The following is a 27,967-nucleotide window of genomic DNA, read 5'->3' as shown; positions in this document are numbered from 1 at the left end:
TGCTGATGGCTGCCTAGAGAACAAGCACAATGTTCAAGCACTTATAAAGCTTCTCCATTTTCATAGCAGCTCTTGGCTCTGCCTTGAGTCATCCTTTCCTACAAGAAATGACTAATATTGAATAGCTTTCTCAGCCTGCCTCTTGCCCATAGAAAAGAGGAAACCAAGGAGACCATTCCTTCTAGAACTATCTCTATTCTTTCTTTTCCAAACTGGTATTTTTTTTTTTAGGTTTTCTGTATATCAAGTTATAATCCACTCCAATAAATAAAAGCCACATCCACAACCCTCTTTGAGACAAGACTTTCTACTTTAGCCTGTGTACAGGATGTTGTGACCAATTGCCCTTAAGATTCTTAGGAACCTTTTAACTGAAGGGGCTGTAAAATACTTTAAATCTTTCAAATGTCATAAAGGGTCTAATAGGTACACTCTTCATTGGGTCATTAAACAAAATTTTTTTTAAGTACTGGGGTTTGAACCCAGAGCACCTTACATAAGCTAGGCAAGTGCTCTATCACTGAGCTATACCTCTAGCCATTTCATTTGATTTTGAGTGCAAGGACACATTACCAGCAGACCCTGCACCAGACTCCATCCAGCATTGGCTAAGGCCCGAAGGGAAGTGGGTGCAGGGGCAGGAGTAAAATCCCAGCCCTTCTGGCATTCCACACCCACAGGTGGGCAAAGTGGCTACAGAGCCACTTTGGACTCAGGTTTTAGAAGCAAGACCCGCAGATGGGCACATAGACAGGGTCAAAGACACCCAAGGGCATCCGGGCAGAGTAGAAAGCATCCTCTGCATGCTCTGTGGTTCAAGCCATAGGAACTTACATGTGGACAGAGAAACCCCCAAGGAAAAAGGAAGTCTGAGCTGCTGACCAGGACTCCATGGCAGGCCAAAGACAGCATGTGACACCCCCACACACCAGGCTTTGATAATGTTGCAAAACTAATACATTACTTATTTCCTTAGCTCTGACAGAAGAACCCTGGCCAATAGAGCTCCCCAGGGCTTACCTATCTCAGTACCTAATAGTAAATATTTGAGAAAAGAATAAAGATAACAAATGTCACCTATAATCTTACCATGGAGTAGAACTCAGATTAATCCCTGGGAACTTGCTCTGGGCATGAGTTGGGCTAGAAGCCTGGCCCCCAGATTTCATCTGGCCTAAGACAAAGTGATCATTCTCAGGGTTGTGAGCTCTGTAAGGAATCCCATCTTTCAGGCACTAGCCACTACTGTGGTCAGGGGAAATGATGCTGATAATGTGGAAGAAAGATTTTATATATATATTTCATATGGATGTATATATATATATATATATATATATATATTTCATATGGATGTATAAAACATACTGAGCTGTCTCAGTATAAAATTGGCCCAATAGTGTTATAGACTGAATTGTGTTCCTGGCCTCCCCAAATTCATGTGTTGAACTCCTGACTCTTAGTGTTTCAGAATGTAACCATTATTTGAAAATAGGGTTTTTGTTTTGCAATACTGGGGCTTGAACCCAGGACCTCATGCATTCTAGGCAAACACTTAATCACTGAGATACATCTCCAGACTGAAAATAGGGTATTTATTTATTTTCATTTTTATATTTTTGGCAGTACTGGGGTTTGAACTCAGGGCATTGTATGCAAACACTACCATGCCTCAGCCCAAGATAGGGTTTTAAAAAAGGTAATAAAATAAGGTAGTTAGGTTGGGCCCTAATGCAATGTGACAGGTGTCTTCACAAGGAGATGAAATTTGAACATAAGACACTATAGAGGAAAATGGTGTGAAAAGATATCATTGGACATAGTGGCTCAAGCCTGTGATCCTAGGTACTTGGGAGGCAGAGATCTGGAGGATCAAGGTTTGAGGCCAGCGCACACAAAAAGTTTGAGGCCACATCTCAACCAATAGCTGGGTATGGTATTGCATACCTATCACCCTGGCTAGGCAGGGAAGCACAAATAGGAAAATCACCATCCTGGCTGGCCCTGGCATAAAAGTGAGATCTCACCTCAAAAACAAACAATGCAAAAAGACTGGTGAAGTGGCTCAGTGGTAGAGCCCCTACCTAGTAAGCACAAGGCCCTGAATTCAACCCCTAATATAGCCATTGAGAGAGAGAGAGAGAGAGAGACAGAGACAGAGACAGAGACAGAGACAGAGACAGACAGGCAGACATAGGGAGAAGATGAGCACCTACAAGCGAAGGAGAGGCCTAGAACAGATCCTTCCCTATGGGCCATCCAAAGGAATCAAGCCTGCCAACACCTTGATCTCAGACTTTAGGCCTCACAACTGTGAGAATAAATTTCTATCGTTGAAAGCACCATAATATTCTTCTTGTTCACAGCCTGAACAAACTCACACAAGTAGTTACCCCCAAAGCCAAAGAAGAGAATAGGCACATCTTGGCTGCACTTTGGCAAGAAGAGCTGAGAAGGGGCCAGTCATTCAGTCTCAAAGTCCCTCCCCTTCCCTACAGAGTAGACAACATCCACCTTCATGGCCACACACACCCCTACAGTAATTCTTGACCAAATGTCTCAGACTTTGGGAGAATTGATGCTGGTGGTTACTGAACACTGTTGAAGGCTGTACTGTAGGGTAAAATTGGTCCTTCTTTGTACAAGGGCTGCTTTTCCCAAGAGGAGAATGGTGGCCCCACAGATTCACTTTGTCTTCCTCCACCCTGCTCTGTGCTTCTAGAGACTGACCTCCATGGTTGGGTCAAAACACTCTCTTAGCAGTCCAGCTTCCAGAGGGACCACCAATAGAAGGCACGGCAAGGGTCCAGAGGCAGAGTAAGGGCGAAGCATTTACTCCCCGGCTTTCCTTGGGTGTTGGTTATATCACTGTGCCTGACCCTTCAGAAGTTGTAAGAGCTCCTTCTCTGCTGCCAGTGTCAGGATGCCTCACCATTCTTTTTTGCTTTCCCAAACTCCCACTCACTCCATTGAAAATAGTCCTTTTATTAAACCCTTTGTAATTTCACAATTTGGTGGTGCCATGTGCATCTCCTAAGGAGCCTCCAAGGAGAACAAGCTGAAGAGAAATCCCTTCTTAGAAGTGAAGATAGGGTCCTAAAATGGAAGCAAAGTTAGGGGACAGTGTTCCTGGCAAAGGATTATTTTCCCTTGGACTGTGAGAAATAGTCATATTGAATGGACAAATCAAACATTTTCTCTAATTCTTTTCAATACCCAAATCCTGTGGTGACACCTGTTGGTCCACTTAGCTGTGTGGCACACGGGAAGCTTTACTGCACGAACAGTAAATGGTGGAACCATTTTCAGAGCCTAGTGGGGCCACAGAGATTTAGACAGAGACCTGATGTAAGTGTGTGGTGATTTAGGGAAGCAATGGGAAACAGCTGCCAAGGGATGACTTGGTAGAGGCTGAGAGACAGACATCTTCACCCAGCAAAACCACAGGGAATGGAAGTTAGTACTGTAGTGACAAACACTAAGATGGAACTTTTGGCCCCTGTCCTCATGGTTATTCTGATTAAGAAGAGATTAACAGACTCAGAAAAGAAATAAAAACAATACTTACTTCTACATTTATTGAGCACATATGTGCCAGGCACAATGTTAAGTGCTTTACATGGATTTGCCATCTTGAGTCATGAAGAAAGAGCCACATACAGGTCAAAGGTGTGAGATCAGCAAGATCAAATGGATCTAGGTCCATCACAACCTGGTGAAGCAGCCTTCCAGTCCTTGGAGGGTCTTTTCTCAGCCTTCCCATTTGTGCTTCGTTTTCTCTCCTTTGCAGCTGAATCTACCTTTGACTGATGCACCTCATTCAGGAGTTTGGTTGTGGTCCTAAGAGCTTCAATGAGACCTGAAGTGAGGGTGGTGTTGGTGGCTATGAATAGAAGGCAGACTGTTGTGTGGGAGTGGCGGAGGGGGAGTCAGGATGGCAAGAACATTCCCTCTGATTCTGTTTTTTTCAATGACTTTTAGTGAGATTTCTGCCTGTGTAAGAGGTGCTGCTGATACAGCAACTCAGAGCCCTAGCCCTAAACTCAGCTGGCAGAAAAGACAAAACATGGAAAAAGTGAACAACCAAGTGAGCAGTGGAAGCACATTCGAGGCAGCAAAGGATGGCAAGGGAGGTGATTCTCCACAAAGCCCTGGGATTTCTTGTGCCTGTCCTAGCCTGGACTAACCCCACCCTACCCTACTTTGTAGGAACAGGAGGGCCTGCTTTCTCATGGACTGTCCACAGGTGTGATGGTGTAATGAGTATGTCCTAGAGTACCCGTCTAATTACAAAATTAACGTTACTTTTTAATTTATCTTTCTCAGGGGAGAGCATGAACACACTACCCCCCCACTACCACAAATTATACAGTCAAGTTTCCCACATTTGGGGAAATTGCAGGTGTCAGCACATCCGGAGTGCAATGGATAACCTTGCCCTGGGAAAATGACCTTCGTGATCATGGTATCTCCCCTACCAGGTAAATATAACATGTTACTTTTTTTTAAGTGTCCAAATGAGCCAGGCAAGGTGACTTACATCTGTAATCCCAGCTACTCAGGATACAGAGACCAGAAGGATCACAGTTCAAGACCTGTCCAAGCAGTTAATAAGACCTTATCTCACAAACAAGCTGGAAGTAATGGTGTGTGCCTGTGATTCCAGCTATATGGGACTTGGAGGCAGGAGGATCATGGCCTGTGCTGGCTCCAGGCAAGACCCTACCTGAAAAACAAAAAAAGGCTGGGGGCTTGGCTCAAGTCATTCAGCACCTGCCTAGCAAGCACACAGTCCTAAGTTCAAACCCCAGTACCACCAAAAAGCAGAAATAGAACAGATTAGAATAGGATAGAGCAGAATAGAATATGGTGCCTACAAAGAACTATCTACTCTTAATAATTTAAAAATAAGAGAAAAACAATTCAAAAGAAGTAGCCTTTAAGTTGGACAGACTTGGTTACAAATCAGCTCTCCTTACTAGTGGTGAACCTGGACATTATTTACCCTCTCTGCACCTTGGTTTGCCTATATGATGGGAAGACACGACCTATCTCGCTGGGCGACTGTGCGGAATAATAAACTTTCCTCACACACGGTGAATGCTCAAATGCTCAAAATAAATGGGGGCTTGTGATCCAAACTCTGTCTGTGGCAAAGCCCCTGGTTCTCCCCACTCTAAACCGAAAGTGTAATACTAACAGCCCACAAAGATTTATTCCCTAGGGCCACACACCAGACTAGGAGTCGAGAGTGGTAGCTGACCATTATTTCACTGTAACAGGTGAGCTTTAGGAAGGGCAAACATCCCTCAGATCTACGGTGTTTCTCAAGACAGCAGGCTCATTCAGTCTAGGTTTCTATCACCTGCACGAGGAAGGCCAGTAAGAAGACAGGAAGTACAAACTGCTTTGGGAGCTCACCCCAAAAGCAGGAGCAGTGCTCTGGAATCCCTGTTACCAGGCAGAGGAAGAGCCATAGTCTTAGGTGCTTCTGCTGCCTTCGTTTCTATGAAGCTGTACCCAGTTTCCTCCAGAAGACTCTGCCCACCTTCAGTCTCCTTCTGAGGCTTCCTTGCTGCCTATGTTAAGTGCTTCCCTGGTGGTGTTCCTTCCTCCTTGGCCCATGGCTCCTTTCACCCTCTCACCCTCTCCAAGGCAAGATCTTGTACTCATTCATGCCATCACTGATCTGTCCCTTAGGCCCTGTGTCCACAGCTAAACCTGCCGTCCTCAATGAACTCACACTTGACACTTGCCTTCACCAGGTGGCCCGGCTTTCTTCTTTGCTTGCTCTGTCTCACACAGACACAGGTCTGGGCTGGGCTTTGCTATTCTTGTACCACTGGTGCTAGAACAATAACTGGTACACAGCAGGTGGCCTGTGGCCACTTGTGAGATGCCCCAGATGGGGGACAAGAAGTGTTCTTAAGTGTTCATCAATGAGCACCCACATCCATTTCCACATGGTAGCCTCATCTTGACAGTCACCCTTTTAGACTCCTCTTTTGGCCATTACTTTTCCCCAGCAATATAGCTAATAAAATAAGACACATTACTTTCACCTTTAAATCTTTACAAATAATAAGGAGCTTAACACAGTTTTTCACATTCTCAATGTCCCGAGTGAGATTCAATAAGCAGAAAAAAAAGGAACAAAAAGTCACAAACTGGATATAGAATTCAGATTTTTTTCTTTCAGAGACACATTTTATACAATTTTCAACATTTATACTTTCAAAGAAAAATGAGTAAAGAATACACCGAGTGCTAAAAAAAAATCAAAACAGAAGAAATACAATTTTAATTTCAATATTTTAAAATACAGAAATTGGAAAGTAAGAATATCAAATACAACTTTAAACAAGTCACTTGACTTCCCCTATAATAATCAATGTAAGCTACTTGAAGACTTACAAATTCAGAGTAAAAGAGAAACAAAATAAATACTGTACACTTTCCCTGCCTGCAGGCAAAAGATGGGAAATACTGTTATGAATAAAAACAAATGCTCTTAAAGCTTCCACACCCCACTCCCCAGCCACGCTCCATTCCAATGAAACACAGTGTGCTTCTGTATTCAAAGGACACACGTGTGCACACACACTGTCTGCCTACACACATAGATGAGACACTACTCCGCAGATACCGCAAAGAGAAGGGGAACAGTCACCTGGGACCGTGGGCATACAAACCAGTAAGGTAAGTCAGTCAGGCTAGCAAAACATTACTACAAAACTAGTAAATACCATAGCCAACAACTGTCCCCTTTTCAAATTTCAGAGTTAAAACCCCTATTAACCAACACTACCCCTCCCCATCACTACCCTCCAACACCCCCCCAAAAGAAAACTTGCTGAAGCACTGGCAAAGTTAGACATTTCACAATAAATGTGAAAATTCATATTATATAATCTCTTAAAATGAACCTTTTCACCTTCTTCCCACAGCATGAAACTGTTATGGCTTAATTTATATTAAAAGTAGAAAAGTCTTTTCCAAAGGAAATACAGTCTGCGAGGATGCACATGCATTTCCTGATCAGTGCTATTTCATACCTAACAACTGCATGACTTGCTTTTGCAGTCAGAAGCTGTTCTTGGAAAAACTGAGGTTATAACTTTTGATTCAGTCTAACTATAAACTATAAGGCCCTTAGTTTGGTTTAGGTTTCTTTTGCAAGATAAAATAACCTTGGGGTTCACTTAGCAAGTTACACCTCAGGTCCCTGACTATAATGTGGAAGTTATATGTATGTATTGTAAAAAATAAAAGGTTATTATGAATCTTAAGAGGGAAGAAATAATTCTAGGCAAGGAATCAAACTTACTATATATTATATTTAATGCTGGTAATTTTACCAATCAAAACTCACCAAAGAAGTTTTAAGTGTGTGTGTCTGGGTTATTTTATTCCTGAAACATATATATATACACACATATATATATATTAGCACTTATGATAGTTGTTTTGGTGAAAAATCTTGGGGGAAAAATAGCTGATACTTTGAAAAGAAAATGGCCAAAGTAAAACTGGTTGAGGACAAGGTTTTTTTAGGAATAATGTCCATATATGACTGCTTTCTGAAGTAAAGAAAAATGAATCCAGAATGTTACAGGTCTTGCATAGGTAAACTACTTGGAGGTCAAGGGCTACGTGGTAGCCAGGGTTTTATTAATGAAATAGTGCAGAGCAGATAAACTTACTGGAAGAATCAATGAATACAGTTTCAAAGAGGTTTTAACCAAGAAAAAGAAAGTAATGTTGTACTTTAGTTAAGACAAAGCCTTTAAGACACTAGAAGGGGTGGGAGAAGAACCTATGGGCATCTCAGGTGAGTGTTCTTTTCTCCTACCCAGTGAAGAGGGAGAGAACTACTATGGAAACAAAACCATAGTCAATCACAACAAGCTAACTGCTTTGGAAATAAGCATTTGCTTCTTAATGACCTTAATTTTAAAAAAGTATTTATGGAAAGGATATCAAACATTTATTTGACTTGCAGCATGATATTCACTGAAAAACAAACTAAAATAAAGGAAGGGTTTAGTAAGGCTACGGTATTAAGGTAACATTACGTTCAATGGCAATTCAGTGAGCATATTATTTCTCCCCTTTCTTCCCACTTAGCTTCAAGGAAGCATATGGATGTCATCCACAAGACAAGCAGAGGCTGTAGTGTCACAGACTATGGTGTGCTTTAGGAAGCAAGGTATCAGGTCCCAGATCCACTGTATGTCCCCAGGCAAATCCCTGGCTGCCCTGTGTGAGTTACACTGGTCTCCTCTATTGACCAGCTTTCCTAAGCTAAAGATGCAGTGCTCAACTTCCAGATTGCTCTAGATGAAGATCTAGGACATCAGAAAAGGACTGATAAGCCTTAGGTCCCCCATCCTCCTGCACCCTCTGTGCTAGGGATCAGACCCAGGGCCTTGCAATAAAGAGCAATTAGTTTAATAAGATGAATTCTTGAAAAATATTTACTCCTACATTACAAAGGCCCGTCCATCTCTTCATGTGAAAACTACAAATGCTCATTTGCTATGACGACGACAACACAGCGGGCCATGCTATTATTCCCATCAACTCTTGGGGAGGAGTCATTTTACCACTGTAGCGAGCATTTTCTGAACCAAGCAGATGAACTCCTTTCTGTTGAAATCATCCAGCTGAGTCTGCCTTCCTACACCCCTCTAATGATCAATCTCTCTCACTCTCTTTACCCAGGCTATTGTCACCCAACCCAGAGCTGCCTTGGTGGAGTCCCATCTTCCTAACTACTTTATTTTTCTTCTAGTTCCATGGGTAGATGTTAAACCATTTTAATTCCATAATTTATTTCACCTTTATCTAGTACCTGACAAGTCTGTCAAATCTGGGGAGCAGTAGTACCCCAATTTCTCTTTAAGAAAAATCTAAAGCTAGCTTTCAACCACATTAAATCATCTTCATGTACCTGAGGATAAACATTCTCACTCTCCTATCCATAAACTAGCTTATTTCTTCTTCTTTCACTTAGAACACAGTATCTGACTTTAATTCAGCACCTTGTTAGAGTCTTCCTATTTTTTTTAGGTAGCCTGCTCAGGGCATATTTTTAATATGAAAGAAGTTTTATGAAAAATGGCAATTTTCACTTATAACTGTATATAAAGGTACATCCAATAATTATCAGTTGTAACTCAAACAATGATAAATTCTCTAAGTATGAAGTGTTACTAGATTAAGGAATGCTTTTCTATGATGTTTTCCTTAGTTGATTATAATAAGCATTTTTACCTAAACTTACAAATAAGGAAACTAATACTCAGAAATAACTCAGAAAAAGTGACTTAATGGGCTCAAATGCTAGAGCACCTGCCTAGCAAGCATGAAGCCCTGAGCTCAAACCTCAGTACTGCCAAAAAGAGTGATTTATTCAAGGTCACACAGCTGACACATAAATGGCAGAACTTAGACCAAAACTCAGTTCTTTTGCTTCTTTCCAAGCTATACTACATCCATATGTTACCAACACTAAATTCCTAACTTGTGAAATGTTTCTTAAATTTTAAAGAATTCATCTTGTTTTTATTTCTACCTCTGCATTGGTATATCTTAGTTGAAACTAACAAAATATGAGTGGGCCCTCTTTTGTTCTAGTTTCTTAGAAATAAAAATAATACTGCTTATTTCCTGAAGATACCTTCAAGGGCAGAGACCACAACTGCCAACTTAAAATTTTTATAGTATTAAATAGTGCTGGTCACACACGTTTGACAAATACCTGCTGATTTCATATGAATAGAGTACATTGAAAAGGCAATAATTAGGATTATTAAAACATAGAACAGTATTAAAGCTAAGTATTTAGTGATAAGATCAGCTTGTTTCCTGTCTCCGTCTGTCATGATTCAGTAGGATGTTCAATTTTGTATGCTTCAAAAATGAACTGATACTCATGAAGTTAATGTATTCTTAGACCATTGAGCTACTATAAAGTGCCAATTTTGTATTGTTTATCATCAGTACTGGGGAGCATGATTTTATGTAATGTTGTAAATTACAGTACAGTGGATCCCAGGTTAAGAGTCACTTACTTGAACTAATACAGAAAAATGACAAATGACTACTACTATTAACCATTAATTCCCAATTTTACATATTTATATTTGCTTATGACTAGCTACTAAATGTTATCACTGCTGTCTTCCTGTTTAAGTTGTGGTGTACTGTTATAAATGAGACCAAGGAAAAAACAAACCTGTTACTGTTAAGCCTCGATCTGGTAATAGTTACCTCAAAGTTCAGCCATTTCCATGAGATTGAGGGGTGCATCACAGCCAATAGAAGAGGTATAACTAGAAAAGTCATTGGATCAGTGGCTGAATTTTCACCAATTCAGAAAAAGATGCGCAATATTTTCTTATAGTGGTTATATTACCTTAATGAAAGTTTTGCAACTTAGCCAGTTAATGGGCTAAAACTACCAAAAATGAATTTGCAGTATCTTCAGTTAAAAAATTCTATATACTGGCTACTCAAAATTAGTGTTTATTAGCCTAAGGACACAGTTTTAATTCATAAAAATAAATTAAGTTTTATTTTAATTTTTACGGCTAAAGAAAAAAGTAATTGAAAATGCTTAGAATTGTAAAAAATGTAAAGAAAAAAATCCAAATCATGATGTAACTGGAAAAAGAAATTATAGTTCTTATTTCTTAAGCCAAGATAAAAACATGTACTGTAACACTAAAATAGGATCTACAGAAAACCAAGACTTCACAGTGATCTATTGTGGGAAGGTGAGGGAATCAGTCAGCCCAGATTTCTGCATCTTGAGATACAGTGACCAGTCAATGGCTGACTATACCCATCTCTCCACTAGTTATGGCATAGTGTAGACAGTGGGTAAGAAGGCTGTCTACAGAGATTGAGGATTTCCATAAGAATTCTGCTTTCTAAAACCCAAATAAGATTCAGACTTTGGTCCAGACAGTCTGGACCAGAAGGGTGAATTCATAAGCTATTTCATAGTTATCCTATGAAATATTTTAATGGAGAAAGGGTCAAAAATATTTCTCTTTGGAAATATATGTGAATGCAACCATGAAAGATAATGGTACAATTTTTTTTTTCTTAGCAATTTAAGTGATACTTAATACAGAAGGAAAAGTACTGTTACCTTGCAGAGTAAGAAAAGACATAGTCATAAATCATAACCATATTTCTTCCCCATAAAAATAAATTTCAATCTATTTGCCTATATTATCTTTGTAGGAATTTGTAAAATGCTATACTGTCAGACTTGGGAACAGTTCCACCTCACCCTCAGAAATCATTTATTTTTATGCCATGAGGGGAAAAAAAGGAAAATAAAAAAGTATTTTAACCAAATGAAAACTGGCATTTAGTAAAAATTGTAAATAATTACCTAAAGTTCAACCTGACACCTTACCTCAATATGCACGTCAAGTTAAGATAGATGGAAGAAACTGCAAAAAGCACCCATTTTACTCCAAATCCATATTTGAAATAATTCTTTAGAAGATTAAGAAATAAAACACACACACACACACACACACACACAAAGATCTACTCCAACATGCTTGCTTCTATACAACTTAATATAGTATAATCCTATTGTATTACGGCTTATTATGCAGATTTGAGTATCTTAAGTCAAATCATACTCCTAACAAACTAGGTCTAGAGAATAAAAGCATCATAAGATAAAACCTCTGTGGCAGGTTTTGGCCCTGTCCTCCAACACCAGTGGTATGAAGAAGGCCTCTGTAGTTACAAATGTATTTGGAAAAACTACAAACATGACAATTTAACCAAATTTATAACACTTTCCCCACAAGTAGGAAAAAGATTAAAGCTGTTCTCTTTGGGACCCAGATATCCTCAGGAGAAATGAAAACACAAGAAGCCTATTTCTTCATATTTAGAAGAAGATCACAATGCTGAAGAATGGGAAATGAGGGATCTTTTATGGCATTCTTAGACATTGGCTATGGAAGTGTTTCCCTGCAACGAGAAGAGTTTTGTTGGGTCATCTCAAAATGATGGGGGTACAGAGGGAAGGTGGGGTGTAAGGGAATCACCTGGATAACAGTATGCACCTTGGATGTTAGCAAAAGCGAAGCTAATAGCTTATAAAAAACACATGAAATATATAAAATAAAATGATTTTCATATACATATTAATTTAAAATAATTAATGCATCAAATCCCTGTTTAAGACTTTAACCTGAATATCAAATTTAAAGAGTCCAGACTAGTTACTGTTACCGTGGCTCTTCCCCACATGTAACACACACACTATCAAAAATAATTTAAAAACCTTCACATTCTTAAATCTAAATTAGTGAGATATTTCTCCAGAAATCTTCCAAATAAATAGCTTTAAAAAAGAAAGAATTTAAAAGCTGTTAACTTTTAAAAAAAATCTGTTAAATAAATTATTGATAATTCTTTACCCTACTACTGAAAACAAATCAAGACACTACCAACAACAAAATGAAATTCAAGCCCTGACAAGAGACCCTTTCCAGTTCAAGGTCTCTTTTTAAGGTTCTACCCTCCTCTGTCCTCTCCCCCACCAGGTCCAAAGGGTTATTGCTGAGTGGGTGTGGCACAGTGAAAATGCAGCATCAGGTTCATTCTGTTCTTCGGGCAGTGTTCTTACTGTACATACAAACTGCTCCAGGCAGGGGGACAGCAGAAGCTCCAGGCTCCCACACCCCAAGACTGGCCTCCAAAGGGAAGAGTGGCTGCAATAGCAGATCCATCACACAAAGAAACGTGCATGGCCATTTCTGTTCAACTTAAGGATCTTCCCAAGACGTTGTTTGGCTGTTGCCATTCCTTTTTTTGGACGTTTACCTATAAAACACCAACAATACTGTAAGTAATAATGAAAGCATCCTCATCAGACAGCACCTGGAAGACTTAAAGGGAGAGCTTTATAGTAAGTTTGCCTCTTAGGTGTTCTGACTGCACAGCCACATTTCTGGACTTGCACACCTCATCACAAGAGGGCTAAAAGGCCAGCCTCTTCCTAAACTATGCTTCAGAAACAAAATGGACTGCAACTTCCTTGACACCCAATGGACCACTGTCCCCTCTGTGCCTTGGGTCAATGTTCTTTCCTCTGCATTTATTGTTGCCTATTCTGTCACTTCCCCAAATCTGCCTGGTTAACTCCTTATCATTCTTTTTTAAGGATCAACCTCCTAGTGAGCTTCAGGAAGCCATTCCTGTTCCTCAAGGTTGGCCTGGGCCTTCTCCTTCTTTATTTCCATGGTAGATCATGCATACTGCTATCACGCTATTGTTCATATTACAGGAAGTGCAGAGACTATAGCTACACCACCATTACAGCCAACATACACAGTAAGAAATACACTTAATCTACAAATGCGTAAATGTTACCTTTTGTTGCCTGGTTACTGATAGGTGGTGGGTTTGATGCAGGTCTCTTCGTAGGGTGAAGGGGCACTGAAAAGGAAGTTTCACCAACTGGCCTTTCTGGGCTTAGACTGCCATTACTTATCTGGCACAGCCCCGAAGCTAGACTGGAGCCCTGTGCGTGCTTTCCATTCTGAAGGCCTGAGCCGCTGGTGTCCATGTAATGCCCACTTTGCACCTTTTGACTGGTTTCTGATGAGCCTTCTTTTTTCATGCATTTCTGGCTTCTATTTAGGTCCTAAAGAGGAAAGAAGTAAATGAATTTTTAGGGTTTAAGATAAGTGAAGTAATTAAGCTCTCTATGCATTAACAAAGTCGAGAGAGAGAGGAAATAAACTACTGAATTTTTATTTTCTTAACACATATTAGTGACAGATGACTACCCTTCACAATGTTCACCTCATTCTATAACACACCTAATAAGCTGGAAGACTAGCTTGCATGAGAGAAAGAGAGAGAGAATTTTAAACAACCAAAAGGTACTCTACCTTCCATTCCATGTGGAACAGAGGGAACCCAAATGGGAGCAAGGGATTCACCACTTCCTCACCATATTGTAGTTACCACACACCTCTCATGGTGTAATGTACTTTTTTAAAACTGCACTCTGCAAGGTTCATCTGTACAGTGTTGGTTTGCTAGAAAAGTCTCTACATTCAGAGCCCCAAACCTGGTTTTTCTTTTAACTACAACTCCTTGGTCTCTTAAAGATTATTGAGTAAACTTTCCGGGGAAAAAATGCTAACAAGTCTTAAAATTAACTGAGAGCATTAAATAGAAAGGCATGGAACAGACATGAAAAGAGTACACTGCAGTGTGATATTTCATGAGATTAATTTTAATTGTGTGTGTACGTGTGTGTGTGTGTGTGTGAGAGATAGAGACAGACAGACATGCTCATGACTCTGTCATGAACAAGTAAATTTCAAAAACAGGTATTAAACAAATATTTGCTTTAAATTAGTCTTATAAAACTTTTTGAGCATAAAAAACAGGTGCTATGATCTGACACACCCTACCTATGTAGATTACAGGCTAAAGAAATTTTATTTTCTCTGATGAGATCATGCTAATTATCTGCCCTTCTGCTTCTTCATTTTCATTTTCTTGTGGTATTGAGGATGGAACCCAGGGCCTTGTACATTCTAGGCAAGCGCTCTGCCACCAAGCTACAACCCCAGCCCTTCTTCATGTATTTCAAAGACAGTACAAACACAACAGCCAGAGGCAAATGATAGCTTACTTTCAATGCTGAATCCTCTAACGCTAAAAGTGGAAAACTTTATGACTAGCCCACAGTGAGGTACAACAAAATAGTATATTGAAAAAGTGGATTGGAACAATGAAGGGACGTCTTAATCAACTCTTGAATCTATTTTTCCAGTCAAGGAACTTTTACTCACAAAGTCTTGCTTTTTCTCAAAAAAAAAAAAAAAATTCTAGGGATACAGTGCTTACCTAGCACATTAGAGGCCCTGGATTTGATCCCTATTACTGCAAGACAAAACAAAACCTGGCTCTTTTTCTTTTTGTTAAAAGTGCTAAATATCTGGAAAATAGAGATGGCCAAATCCAGAAAATAAAAACCACACATAATCCTACTATTCACAGATTAACAGTGTTTAATATATGGGGTACAGAATGCTGTCATTTTTTCTGTCTACATACAGATATCATTTCTCCACCTCAACCCAGGCTCTGGAAGTTGAATGAGTTAGAGGCTCCATCCTCATCTGCTGAGGTCTTTCATTGGTATGTAAAAAAGCTTTACTCCCAAGAGACTTCTCTCTTCACTTTTTCTTAAACTGCCTACTCATGACCCCCTCCTCTCATCATCACTCCATCTAACGTTTCTTTTCACAAGAAGACTAGTGACAGTATTTCTGCCTTTGCTGATTTACTATCCTTCTTAAGTACGGTGGGTTTGGGAGTTCTAGGGGCCTCACTTTGCCATGTAAGAATGTTGGGCTTTTCCTTTGGCTGCCACTTTCCAAGATTTGCAGGAAAAGTCACATGATTTTCCTTGCTTGGTGCTGTAAGTTTTTTTTTTTTTCCATTTTTCTTTTATTATTCATATGTGCATACAAGGCTTGGTTCATTTCTCCCCCCTGCCCCCATGTAAGTTTTAATTTAAAAAAAAAATATCATCTTGGGTTAATTTTGTTTGGCATGAATATGAATATGCTGGGATCCCAAAATATATAGTTTCTTTTCTTAGAGAGTAGGCTCTTCATCTGGAGTCCATGGAGAGCCTGCGACTGCTGGAAGCACAAACCCAGAGCAAATGTAAGTGAAAGTCAAAATTTATGATGAACATTTTTCTGGAAAGAGAACCTATAACTTCCACCAAATTCTCAAAGAAATTCAGGATCTATAATTCTTCAAGAGACAATGTTAGAGACTAAAAAGAGATGCTGTATTTCTCACATGTTTTATTCCAACCAGCCAGTGGTATTAACCACTTCCTTGACTAAGTTACTCTTATCCAGATCACACTCTGTCCATGAGCCTTGCGTGTCATCACATCAGAATCCCTAAAAATGGATACCTGTTTAAATGTGCATTTAATTGTAAATTTTTTGGCTTCTTAGTTCTAGTAGTTGATAACCAGTTACAATTTTTTAAAAGAAAGTAAAAACATTTATTGACAATTTAAAACCTTCTTTTACTGTTGAATATACCTGAGGATTAAATCTGGAAGTTCTATCAAATTGTTTAATCCAGGAAGAAGTTCTCAAGTCTTGATCTTCGGTCTTGACATGGTATCCTAGAGAAAAGTTTTAATTAAATTATCTTTAAGCAAACTTCTTTTTTTGTTTGTCTGGTTTTTTTTTTTATGGTGGGACTGAGGCTGTTGAACTCAGGGTTTTGAACTTGCAAAGCAAGCGCTCTACTACTTCAGCCACACCTCCAGTCCATTTTGCTCGTTATTTTGGAGATGGGGTCTCGAGAACTGTTTTTCCAGGTTCACCTTGAACCTCGATTCCCTGATCTCGCTAGGATTATAGGTATAAGCCACCAGCACCCAGAATTAAGCAAAATTGATCTTTTCTAAAGAATAAAGTTAGCCTAACGCTTGTCAATTGAAAGGTTGAAAGGTTTTGTGTCAAATGCTGGAAGATCTATAGTCAAATCCTATGGCATGCTGTTGATGTAAAACCAAATGTAATACATTCTTTAAAAATGGCATACTTTCCATACAGCATAAAGGTAGATGTTTGCCTCAATTTTGCAATACTTCCATAAAAGCCTTTTCTCTTCACAAGGGACCAAAGATTACAAGAAGACAAAGTGGAGCAGGGGAACAACAAACCAACCCAGATTTAAATTTGAGTCCTTCCATTACCAATGCAAGCTTAGGCAAGTTACTTAACCTTTCCAAACTTCAGTTTCCTCTTGCACAATAAGCAAAGATTTTTAAGATGGCCCTGAGTTCAAATGCCAACAGCTTTGAATAATAGCTATGGAAAGTGTGGGCAAGTTAAATTAACTTTACTAAGTTTTATTTCTTTTACCTATAAAATGGGACCAATAGTACCTACTCGTAAATGATGTTTTAAGAATTGCATGAAATGGATGTCAAGCTCCTACATAGCTGACCCTGAACTACGTGGGATTGAACACAACAATTAATATGTCTTCCCTCCAGTCCTCCTCAGACTTTGTGGGAAATAAAATTTCTCCCCTAAGGCACAGAGAAAAAAATACTAGATAGCATCACTGACATGCCATTCAAGTCCACTCTCTTCCTAATGCTTTTTTCCAAGAAGAAGAAAGAATATCTTGAATCAGAAAGAAACAGTTCAAAACTTATTTTCCCTCTCATAAAAGGAAAATGGGTTGACTGTTCTCAATTTAACAGACACAAAAGCATTATTTCTACCCGGACCAACCTAATTGTTGATGAAAGGGAAATTCAGTCTTTCAAGAGGATAGCAGAATTATTCAGGAACACAATTCTCAATCCTAGGTAATTTACATTTTGAGTTCTTATGCTTTCATTTTTACATGGTAACAACACTCTGTATTTTTTTTTTTTGGTCAATTTCCTTAATGCCATTTCTGACTAAAGGTGTTCAATATATAGTCATTCATGTAATCTCTAACCTGAACTCATATAGAGTAATTACATTGGGGGTCATATGAAACTTTTCAGAGACTAATAATTTATGTTTCTTACCACATTCTGCTGGTTTATCATAGCGATACAGCTGCCTAACCTCATGGTTACTGCTGTGGCAGCTGATGGGATGCTGGAGAAAGTTCTTCTCACCACCACAGTCTGTGCTTTGCATTTGCCTTTGTAAACATGTGGAATAGTGCAACCCTGCCATAGACAGCATGCCCTGAATAGCTTCTTCCTCTGTGCTTGTGGAGGTAGGACATTCCCTAAGGACCAGGCAATCCAAAAAAAAGACAATTTATTATTTTTAATGAAATTTTCAGAAAAATTTAAAACTGAAGAAATGTTTTCATGTATTTACATCACAATGTAAAGTAACTACTGCCATCAGCAAACCTACCTTTTAATTGGAATTTCACTCCTAGATGACTTCTGGCTCTTCTGAAGGAAATTCCTCATCATATCAGGGTCTTCCCTAGAGTTTGATGTTTTTTCTTGTTTCTTTTCATCACCTGAACTTTCAGATTCTTCAGTGGTAAAATTAATTTTCTGAGATAATAATTAAATGGGAAAAAAAACACATAAAAAATTGATCAAGGCTGGACAAACTAATCAAAAAAGACTATGTAGGGGAAATAAAACCTTATTTATCATAGAATTATTTTTGTGTTTCACGCAAAAATCTTTATATACTACCTGAATAAAAAACACAGAGTGGGCTTTCTTTAAGGTAAAATAAATATAACCTATGAGCAACATGAGTCACTTAAGACCAGTATAAGCACAGGATCAAGCAAAAGCTATCTATCAAGGTAAACAGCCACATGACGATGTGTAAACATAACCACTATAGGAAGACCTCATGACAGATGCGAGACAAGCTTTGGGAGAAGCTGTCATCTGCCTTCCTCCAGGTAAAGATTCATAGGTTCTCATTTTCCCATCAAATGACACACACAAGTCATAGGGTTCTGAGCATACCAGTGCAGTGCAATCAGGTCCAGAGTCTTCTGAATCAGAAATATCAGAATATTCTGATGATCTATTCCTGAGTTCTGATTTCACACTTGTAAAAAACCCTGATGAAGAAGAGAAAGGATGAGAGAAACAGAGAAAGTCATTAGAACTTATGAGCAAGGTAACAAGATGATTTCTAAAGCCTGGCCAGCTTCAAGATGCTTCTCCATCTCCCTGCCCCTATCCCACCTTTCTCACTGCTCTTATTTATCTCCATTTCTTTTTTCCCATGGTCTTTCTCCCTAATTGACCAAGAAAGACTGGAATATATACTTAAAATGCATGTGGTACTTACTGGGTTCCTTATTTTAATGGGTTGAGGACATTTCTATCCAGAAAAGAACCTTTAAAACTAAATTAACCATAAGATGCTGTTCACTTTGTTTTTGCAATAGTTCTCTTGATAGAGAACAAAAAGCTAACTCTCCCAAACCTAAAAAACATTTGCATAGATTGTGAATCCACTGGCATATAACCTGGATTTTCCACTGCCTTTCTCATCCACAAGGCACTGTACAGCAATTGTTCCGTCACTTCCCAGAGTTTCACTGACTTTGTCCTGACATGTGAACAAGGGAAGCATCAAAGTCTATCGCAGAACCAAATTTACTTGGAACTACTAGGAACTGAGAAGTTCAAAAGGGATTAAATAATATTCATTATCTGGGACACTTATTATCAAGGACTTAAATAGTCATTATTGTTTGTTAAAAGGGCATATGAAGGTCTTGAAAAATTTAGGAAATTAAGATTTTTATCCAAGGAAGATCTTAAGGAAGAGGAGGAGGAGAAGTTACTATGCTGTCTAGTAATAGTAACAATAATATCACTATTTCTACTTTATTTGGTAACCAATTAATAACCCAGGAGAGGCCTTCTTGCGAATGGAAAATCAAATAACTCCACAGTACACAAAGTCCCAATAGCTTGAGATCATTCAAACATACGTAACTGCTGGGTGCTGGTGGCTCACACCTGTAATCCTAGCTACTCAGGAGGTAGAGTTCAGGAGGATTGTGGTTCAAAGCCAGCCCAGGCAAATAGTTCCACAAGAACCTATCTTGAAAAAATTGTTCACAAAAAAGGCTGGTGGAGTGGCTCAAGGTGAAGGCCCTGAGTTCAAGCCCCAGTACCACAAAAACAAACCAACAAACATACATGCCTCCTAATTCTAAAAACCACATACATGTTAGCAAAAACTATATAGAAAAATACATTAAAATTCTGGGGAGAAGAGACCATAAAATGTATGAGCTTTTAAATGACCCTTTAAAAACTGTGACCAGACATGGGTCTGACTAACTCCCATATGCCCCTTAACTAATACTACATTTCTAGTCACTGCACATCACTTGGCATTCACATTCAGCACTTCCTTGGTAGATGAACTACTCAATCACTACAAACTTAAAAACTTTAAAATTAGCAAGTTTCTTTATCTATTGTCACATTAGTAAAGAACAGAGCTTCAAAATGAACATTATAATAAACTTACTATTAAGTGGTTTTCGAGATTCTTCATTCTCTGTCCTCTCTATTCCTGAACTTTCTTCTATCTTCACGGTTGCCTTTTTCATCCTTCTCTTATCTTCTTCATTTTCACTATCTGCTGTATAAAGACTCTGATCTGAGAAGTGCTGTCTCTCATCTCTGTGCCATGAGGAAAAATAATGTGTCAGTAACAGTATAAAGCTCTATATTCCCCCTTCCTTCATTTGCAGAGAGAAGAAAGAATTGAGACTCTTTCCCCATATTGCAGTTGGCTATACAACAGTACAGACTAGGAATTAAATGAACAAAGGGAACCCAGTGAAAATGTATCTGACACTTTTATCTGGCTCACATACTTAATTATTCTCCCATTTGTCAGCAGCAATCGTAGATCATTATCTTTTGCTCTCCATTCAGGTACCGTGGAAGATGGCTGGAGATGTTTGTTGAATTTTCCATTCAGTTTGGAACTCAAGATGTCCTTAAAGTATAAAAACAACTGACTTAATCTCCACTTTCACACACAGCTGCTCATCTGAAAATGACTATATGCCACTCTCCCCGCCCATGGTCCTGCCTTGCAGAGTGGCAGGCAGCCACTTAGGATTAGGGACACTCAGCAGTCCCACACTTCAGAGTTCCCAAAAGGACAGCTCATCTTTTGGGATGGCCATTAACTGTAAAACACGTTCCGTAATGCAGAATGTGAAATGTTCATAAAGCAAATTCAAAGAAAGTCCATCACTGGAAAGCTGACAAGCCAGGGTAGTACAGCCTCAGGTGTCTTCATCTTCTTCCTGCATGAAGTGAAGCTGCAGGGTCTTTCCACTCACCTAGCCTCATACTTCGTCTTCCCACTGTGCACTGTCAGCAGTCATACTACCACTAGGTGTAAAGGCCACCACATGACAGAAAGAGACAATAATATGTATAAAAATATTTCCTTTTTGAGATAAATTTTCCTTTAATAATAAATAACCATTCCCAGATGGTTGTGGGTTAAGCAGGTTTAGAGTATCATAACTGTAAAACCATATAGTTGTATGTAAGTTCTTGTGGTATTTTATTCCAGAGATACCTCAGTTTTATTCATTTTAGATTACTGCTTATCCTCCACTTTTCAAAGGCACTACACTAACCTCATAACTGCCTTCCATTCTCCCTTCTGTCCAATACACCAGCACTTCAACTTACATGAGCCGTTCTAACAGCCTTGTACACTAACAGTCAACCAGGCTGGTGCTGTTGGCTCAAGGATAAGCTTTGTGCATTTGCCCCTTCTCTGACTGCAATGTTACCCCTGGAATCTGTGCATCCACCTAACTTCTTCCTGTTATCTGTCAGCTCAAACATCATCACCTGAGAGGCTCTCTGATTGTCCTGGCCACCCCAGCCACCCATCTCCCTTTATTCTACTGCTTTATTGCTCTGGACTCCTTCAAAACCCTTAGCATCTGAAATTATATTGTTTTAGTATATGTCTCTGTCTCCCCAAATTCCAACTTGAGTTCTGATGAAAATATCAGAGAAATGTCTTAAGTTTGCACACTCTGGTAACTTCTACAGAGACTAGAAGAGCATATGGTACTTCCTAAACACTCAATAAACGTGCCAGCAAATGAATGGGGTCTAGTCATCCTAACCCTATACTGAAGCCTACAAAGATTAGGCATCATGTCTGTCAGAGGCATAAGTATTGGTTGACCCCCTACGAATCTACAGGAAAGATCAGATAAAAAGAACAGGAAGACTGGTATTTTCAAAGATCATAAAGGAACAAGTTTCTTCATATAATACTTGCCTCTTCCCATGGACACATCTCTAGTCTTTTTAGGACCTCCCTTGTGTGCAGCTCTAGGATATCTAGATTAGAAGGAGTTCGAACATTATGATCCCGAAGTTTCCTCATCTTTCTTCGGGAGTGATATGGGGAAGTTGCTTCATTTGAGGATCGTGAAACTGGACACACAGTAGGAATTCCCTGAGATTTGACTGGTTTGCCATTTTCTTCCTTTAAGAATTAAATTCAGAGTATGTTTTATGACACAGCTATTATGTACATAGTAACTATATAATCAACCATACAAATATTTTAGAAGCAAAACACATTCTATTTAATCATTTAAAAGAAAAAGACCAAATCAAAACATCATCTCAAGACCTTTATTCCCTTTCTTCTTCATATAATATACTCTGTACACATTTACTTGATTTGGTTTTTTGCTATTGTTGTTATTGAGAAAGGGTCTTGCTATGCAGCCCTGGCTGGCCTCTAACTCTTGATCTTCCTGCCTCTGCCTTCTGAGTGCTGGGATTACAGGCATGCACCACCACACTGGGCTCCTTGATTTTCAATAGTATAGTATTCTGCTTTATGAATACAGCATAATTTGCTGACTTATACTTCCTGGAAACTTTTGAGGTTACTTCTACTTCTTTTCACATGCACATTTGTAATACTTACTACCCCACCCCATCCCCTCTGGCCTTTGGGGTTTGAACGCAGAGCCTTGGTCTTGATAGGCAGGTGCTCTACCACTTGAGCCATACCTCCAGCCCCTAATACTTACTTTTTGTATCAAAGTCACACATTATGTAGCTTTTTCCTTACATTTTTTCATGTAAAATATATTAAGTATATTATAACAAAGGGACAGCATGTCCAGATGCAGTAATGAAGAGTTATAGCCTTCTAGAAATAATGAGGTTTACAGAATTTAGTTAAGACTTTAAACATTTTATTAAAGTATATGATTCAAAACCATCTAATAATGTAAAAACAATGAAGAATTTTTCCTTATATTGGCCTAAATCAACTCTTCTGCCATTTTTTTTTCTTTGACCTTAAATGTCTGTGGGAACCTCAAGCTGAGGCTGTCTTCTCTAAGGGCCATCAATGCAGTGAGTCTTGAGTAGGGCATGTTTTCTTCCTGGTGATATCTTATGAACCATATATCTACAGAGTCTTAAAAACTAAATACTCTGGGGCTAGCAGAGTGGCTCAAGTGGTAGAGTGCCTACCTAGCAAGCGTGAGGCCCTGCATTCAAGCCCCAATACTGCAAAAAATAAATAAATACTCCATAGACAAAATATGAAAGTAGCAGTCTACTCTTCTTTCCACCCAATTTCCAAAGGCAACTCCCCATCCTTCATGGTAACATATGCATAATGTAAGGCTTGCTATCTTAATCTTTTTTTTTTTTTCAGAAACAGGGTCTCACTATGTAGCCCAGGCTAGTCTTCACCACTCAATCCTCCTGCCTCAGCCTCCTGAGTGCCAGGATTACAAGCACATGCACTATGCATATTCAGTACATTCACACTGTTGGGCAACCATCACACCATCCATCTCCAGAACTTTTTTATCTGCCCAAACTGATGGTCTTCACCCATTAAACACTACAACTTCCCATTCTTCCCTATTCCTAGCTCCCAACAACCACTATTGTGCCTTCTGACTCTGAATTTGGCAATTCTAGGAACTTCATATTAAGTGGAATCATAGAATATTTGCCCTTTTGAGACTGGTTTATTTCACTTCGCAAAACATCTTCAAAGTTCATCCATATTGTAGCTTGAGCCAGAATCTCCTTTTTTAAAGCTGAATAATGCTCCATTTTGTGTACTGTATGTGTTACATTTTGTTTATCTATTCACCCACTGAAGGACACTTGGATTGCTCCCACCTCTGGCTACTGTGAATCATGCTGCTACAAACATAATGCATACTCATCTGTTCACAGCCCTGCTCTCAATTCTTCTTGGTATGTAGCCAGCACTTACAATTCTTACAACTGTGTTTTCCCCTGCTCACTTATTTACCTCCAAATTTCTAAATAACACATTATCCTGTTTTTAGCTTTAGCTATTACTGAATTCCTACTACATAAGATAAAGTTTTAGTGCTTACATACTAGTCCTAAACCTATCACACTTTCCTTGCCTTCATCATTCTGTCTTTAAACTGGACTCAGTAAAAATTACTGATAACTTAGGGCCACATCATATACTACCACTGCATTCTTTTCTTTTACATCCTTTGATTTTCTCTTGAGCTATATTTGCCTCACTTTCCATCTGCTTTGTTTTTTATGTATCATTAAATGACCACCAAGTTCAAACAAATTAATCTTTGAATACATCCCTCCTGGATAAAGTTGTCAGATAAAGTACAAGAAACTTAATTAAAACTGAATTTCAGATAAACAACAAATATGGAGCCTTTCATTCTCCTGGTCCATCCTAAACTGGCTGCTCTCTGGGCCAGTTTGAGTATTCTTCCAGGTATAGCCTACCACTTTAAATCTGTAATATCAATTTGAAGTTGCCATATTTTTAGAAATAATATTTCCATTTATTCAACTATTATTTCCCTTAGTAAAGATTTGTAGGTTTTTTTTTTTTTAATGTAGACTTACATCTTTCTTCTTGAGTTTATTCTCAATTTTGGTTGTTACTGTGCATAAAGACTTTTATGTGTGTGTGTGTGTATATATACATTTAAGATTAGATATGACTTCTGATATTAGACCCAATTATATGGGTAATTTATATGTAATTACTCTTAAAATACTTTTCTACAACAGTTGAACACACTAAAAATATATGAGAACTATTCTATCCATTGTGACTAAATCTAGCATCTTAATATTCCTTAGGTGACAGCCCTAACACAAGATGTAAAATGACTGATTGGTCTCCATTCCTCCATTGAATTCCCTCTTAATCCAAGCTACACACTAACTGCATCACTTTCCTGACTACTTTAATTAAAACCCCCTTTCTTAAACACCTACAATAGCTTTTTTTTTTTTTTTTTTTGCTTCCTAAAGTAGCTCTTAATTAGTAAGTTAAATACTCTGATCACAGATTTTATGGGCTTTTATCAAATGCATTTACTCCACCAACTGCTCTAACATTTTCGGTCAAGGGGATCTTCTACCCCAACCCACTAATTCACTTAGTTTTACTCACTTTACAGTTCTTTTCTTCTAATTACTTATCATGTATTAATCTCTGGGTAGCTGAAATTAATTGGATCTGACCACTGTACAATGACGACCCTGAAGTAACTTGGTATCTGCTTCTTTACTATTTCATTACTCCATTACAACACAATACTCTAAATTTCTCTGTAGGACTTTTAAAAGTCTGAAGCTCTGAAACCTGTCCAAGACTCAGCTCATTCTATTCCTTCTTCGTGTGTACATGTTTTCAGATGTTTGTAGTGTCACTGTAGATCCACTTGCTTCTTAAGATAGATAGCAACCAAGCACTTAGATGATGGTTTTCACTCTTACCTCTATTGCTCGAATTACTTTAGAAAGTTCTTTAATAAGATGTCCAGGTCTGACATTGTCTGGAATTTCAAAGGCATGTTCAGATACAAGCTGTATTTGGATTAACAAAGAACACCAAAGTTACTTATACTATAATATGTAAAAACTAATTTACTAAACAAACAGTTGGGTTCTTTATATTATAGACATAGCCAGATAGTAGGAAGCCCATTCACAAGAGTTCATGGAATTGTTATTGTGCCTTGTAGGGAGATTCTCATTACCATATAAAATCCTCTTACAATGAGTTAAAAATGGATTTGTCTCACAGTGAATCTTGTTTTGTATTAAACATACCCTTGCACTTTACACTTCAAATCCCACTATAATTCTAATTACAACTACCAACTAATAAAGAAATTAATTAAGCTTAAGATTTAATTCACAATTGGTGAGTTACCATATCTATTGAACCGCTAACTAATGTCATTATCTTTAGGTCTATTTCCAAATATTTATCTTTAGAACTAAGAACATTTTTGGTTTTAGACACAGTCAGCATAGTAGAGTTTCTACTTTTGCTTCACACCCTCTACTTGGCTTTAGTATAACTTTTAAACAAATGAGTATGAAACAGAACTAAGAAACCTCTTGCAATTACTTTTAAGTGGGCTGGGAAGGGGGCGAAGGGGGAGAGACAATGGGGGCAATGTAAATAATGTACAATATAAGTCTAATCAGAACTGTCACTACGAATTCCCTGTTTAATGAATATATCCTAATAAAAAATTTATAATAAAAACCAAATTAGTAACAACAGTAATATTAATAGTGCTAACTCTGCCCTAATACTGCTAAGTACTTTTAAAGCAATAACTCATTTAATCCCTTAGTAACAGTACGATATAGATACTACAGGTTGACTATTCTTTTATCTAAAATGCTCAGAAGTGCATGGGAGCAGAAGTGTTTTACATTTCAGAGCACCTCAGATTTCTGATTTTCAGATTAGGAATGCTTAGCATATAAACTGTCCCCATTTTACAAGTGAGAGAACTGAAGCAGAGGTTAGCAAAGATAAGATTTGATCCCAAACATCTGAGTCCATAATCTAAGCTCTTAACCATTATGCTCAACTGCTCTCATCTTTAAGCAAATTTAACATAAATGTAAACATGTCTTTCAAAATGCACTTCAAATGCAACATATGAATAGTACTTATTCATGATAACAAATTTTACTACACATAGAAACCGGCCAGGATGACTTTTTAAGGTTCAGATCTACCCCAGATCTATTAAACCAGAATCTCTTGAGGAGGATCCAGGGATTTTATTTTATAACACTCTAACTTATAAAAGTTAGCAATGCTAACTTTTGAGAACCATTCATGTAAAGTCTCCATCAGGAAACAAACCATACAGTTTTTGCAACATGTGCTTTATTTTATTTTTTTAAACAGCTGTTAATTTGTTTATGCTTCTCTCTTCATCTAGATGAAGTCTCTGACAGTGGAAGACATGTGTTTTATTTTCCTGAATCTTTCCACAGTGCCTTGGCTCTAGTGGATATGTAGCAATGACAAAATGAAAGGGGGTATAAAATTACTAAATAGTCTATTATTATCTCCCAATATCTCCTAAGAGCAGGATTTTTATTTCCAGTGGACAGCCAAGAAATTACTATGGAAATCATCAGGTTACATGTTGATCTTTGTTCTTTTGGAGTTCATAAATATAGTGAAGGAGAGATGAATATACTCTACACATAGTTTTAAGTTCACTGCAGGAAATATGTATGGAAGCATAAGGGAAGGAAACATTAATTCCAAATGACCTCTTGGAGGTGGAAGAGTTCAAATGCAAACAGGTTAGTAACCACAATCTAAAAAATGGAAAGCTCATGTTTAAGCTATGTCTGCGCCTCTCCTTCAGTCTTACATAAGCCCAGCAGAGTGGGAAAGAGTGAGGCTTGCAGTCCCAGAGACCAGCTTTATGTCCTAGCTCCATCAGTTCTCTTGGATAAGTTTTTTAACTGGGGTACCCACAGCATCCAGACCTCTTTACATGCTTTGGAGATTGAATGAAGTCATGCACATAAAGAATAAGCACAGTACTTAGTACACTGAGCTCAATGTTGTTTATTATTATTCTATATCTACATGTTCTTTTCTTAGTCAATATTGTAAATATACCTGAATTACTTTTTCCAGATTAAAGATTTTTTTAATCTAAGTGCTTTATTTTCATAACTAAAACCAGAAACAAGTATGTCTGTAAAATACTGAATAATAAAATACAGGCTATACTTAAGTATGATTTCCATTTGCTTTACAATTGGCACACAAGTGTTGCCAAGTCAGCAAAAGAACTGTTTCCTTAATCTTGCCACATGAAAAAACAATAATGATGACTTACTTCTTTTTTCATCCATAATTTTAAAGCAGTATGCAGTGCTTTCACTCCCTGTACTAGGTAAGTTTGAGGATGGAAACCATCTTCTCTCAGTTCTGTGGGAATGAAGTGGGGCAGGGAAAGGAGGTGAAATGTTTTGAGAATAAAGGGATTCATTTTGGCAAACTGTACATCTAAATTAATAAAAAAGAAA

The 27,967-nt window shown here is 38.3% G+C and overlaps 1 protein-coding gene and 1 non-coding gene across 2 annotated transcripts in view; both read right to left on the bottom strand.

Moving 5' to 3' along the window:
* Positions 1-4,320: 4,320 nt before the first annotated feature.
* Positions 4,321-4,486, bottom strand: LOC141420926 (U1 spliceosomal RNA). Its single transcript, XR_012445650.1, has one exon. It is a non-coding gene; the product is annotated as a U1 spliceosomal RNA (small nuclear RNA).
* A 1,679-nt stretch (positions 4,487-6,165) lies between these two features.
* Positions 6,166-27,967, bottom strand: part of Kdm7a (lysine demethylase 7A) — a 75,884-nt gene continuing 54,082 nt past the window's right edge. The window contains exons 10-20 of the mRNA XM_020162323.2: positions 27,778-27,869; positions 25,382-25,471; positions 21,882-22,091; positions 20,437-20,561; positions 20,085-20,239; positions 18,554-18,651; positions 17,973-18,121; positions 17,630-17,838; positions 16,131-16,216; positions 13,414-13,687; positions 6,166-12,864 (exon numbers count right to left, since the gene is read on the bottom strand). Coding sequence (XP_020017912.2) covers positions 12,770-12,864; positions 13,414-13,687; positions 16,131-16,216; positions 17,630-17,838; positions 17,973-18,121; positions 18,554-18,651; positions 20,085-20,239; positions 20,437-20,561; positions 21,882-22,091; positions 25,382-25,471; positions 27,778-27,869 — 1,583 coding nt within the window. The 3' untranslated portion in view covers positions 6,166-12,769. The remainder of the gene's footprint in view (positions 12,865-13,413; positions 13,688-16,130; positions 16,217-17,629; positions 17,839-17,972; positions 18,122-18,553; positions 18,652-20,084; positions 20,240-20,436; positions 20,562-21,881; positions 22,092-25,381; positions 25,472-27,777; positions 27,870-27,967) is intronic.

The sequence above is a fragment of the Castor canadensis genome, chromosome 2 (genome assembly GCF_047511655.1).
Source record: "Castor canadensis chromosome 2, mCasCan1.hap1v2, whole genome shotgun sequence".
Taxonomy (NCBI): domain Eukaryota; kingdom Metazoa; phylum Chordata; class Mammalia; order Rodentia; family Castoridae; genus Castor; species Castor canadensis.
Note: the sequence above shows the minus strand (reverse complement) of the source record. Positions and strands in the feature narration are given on the sequence as shown.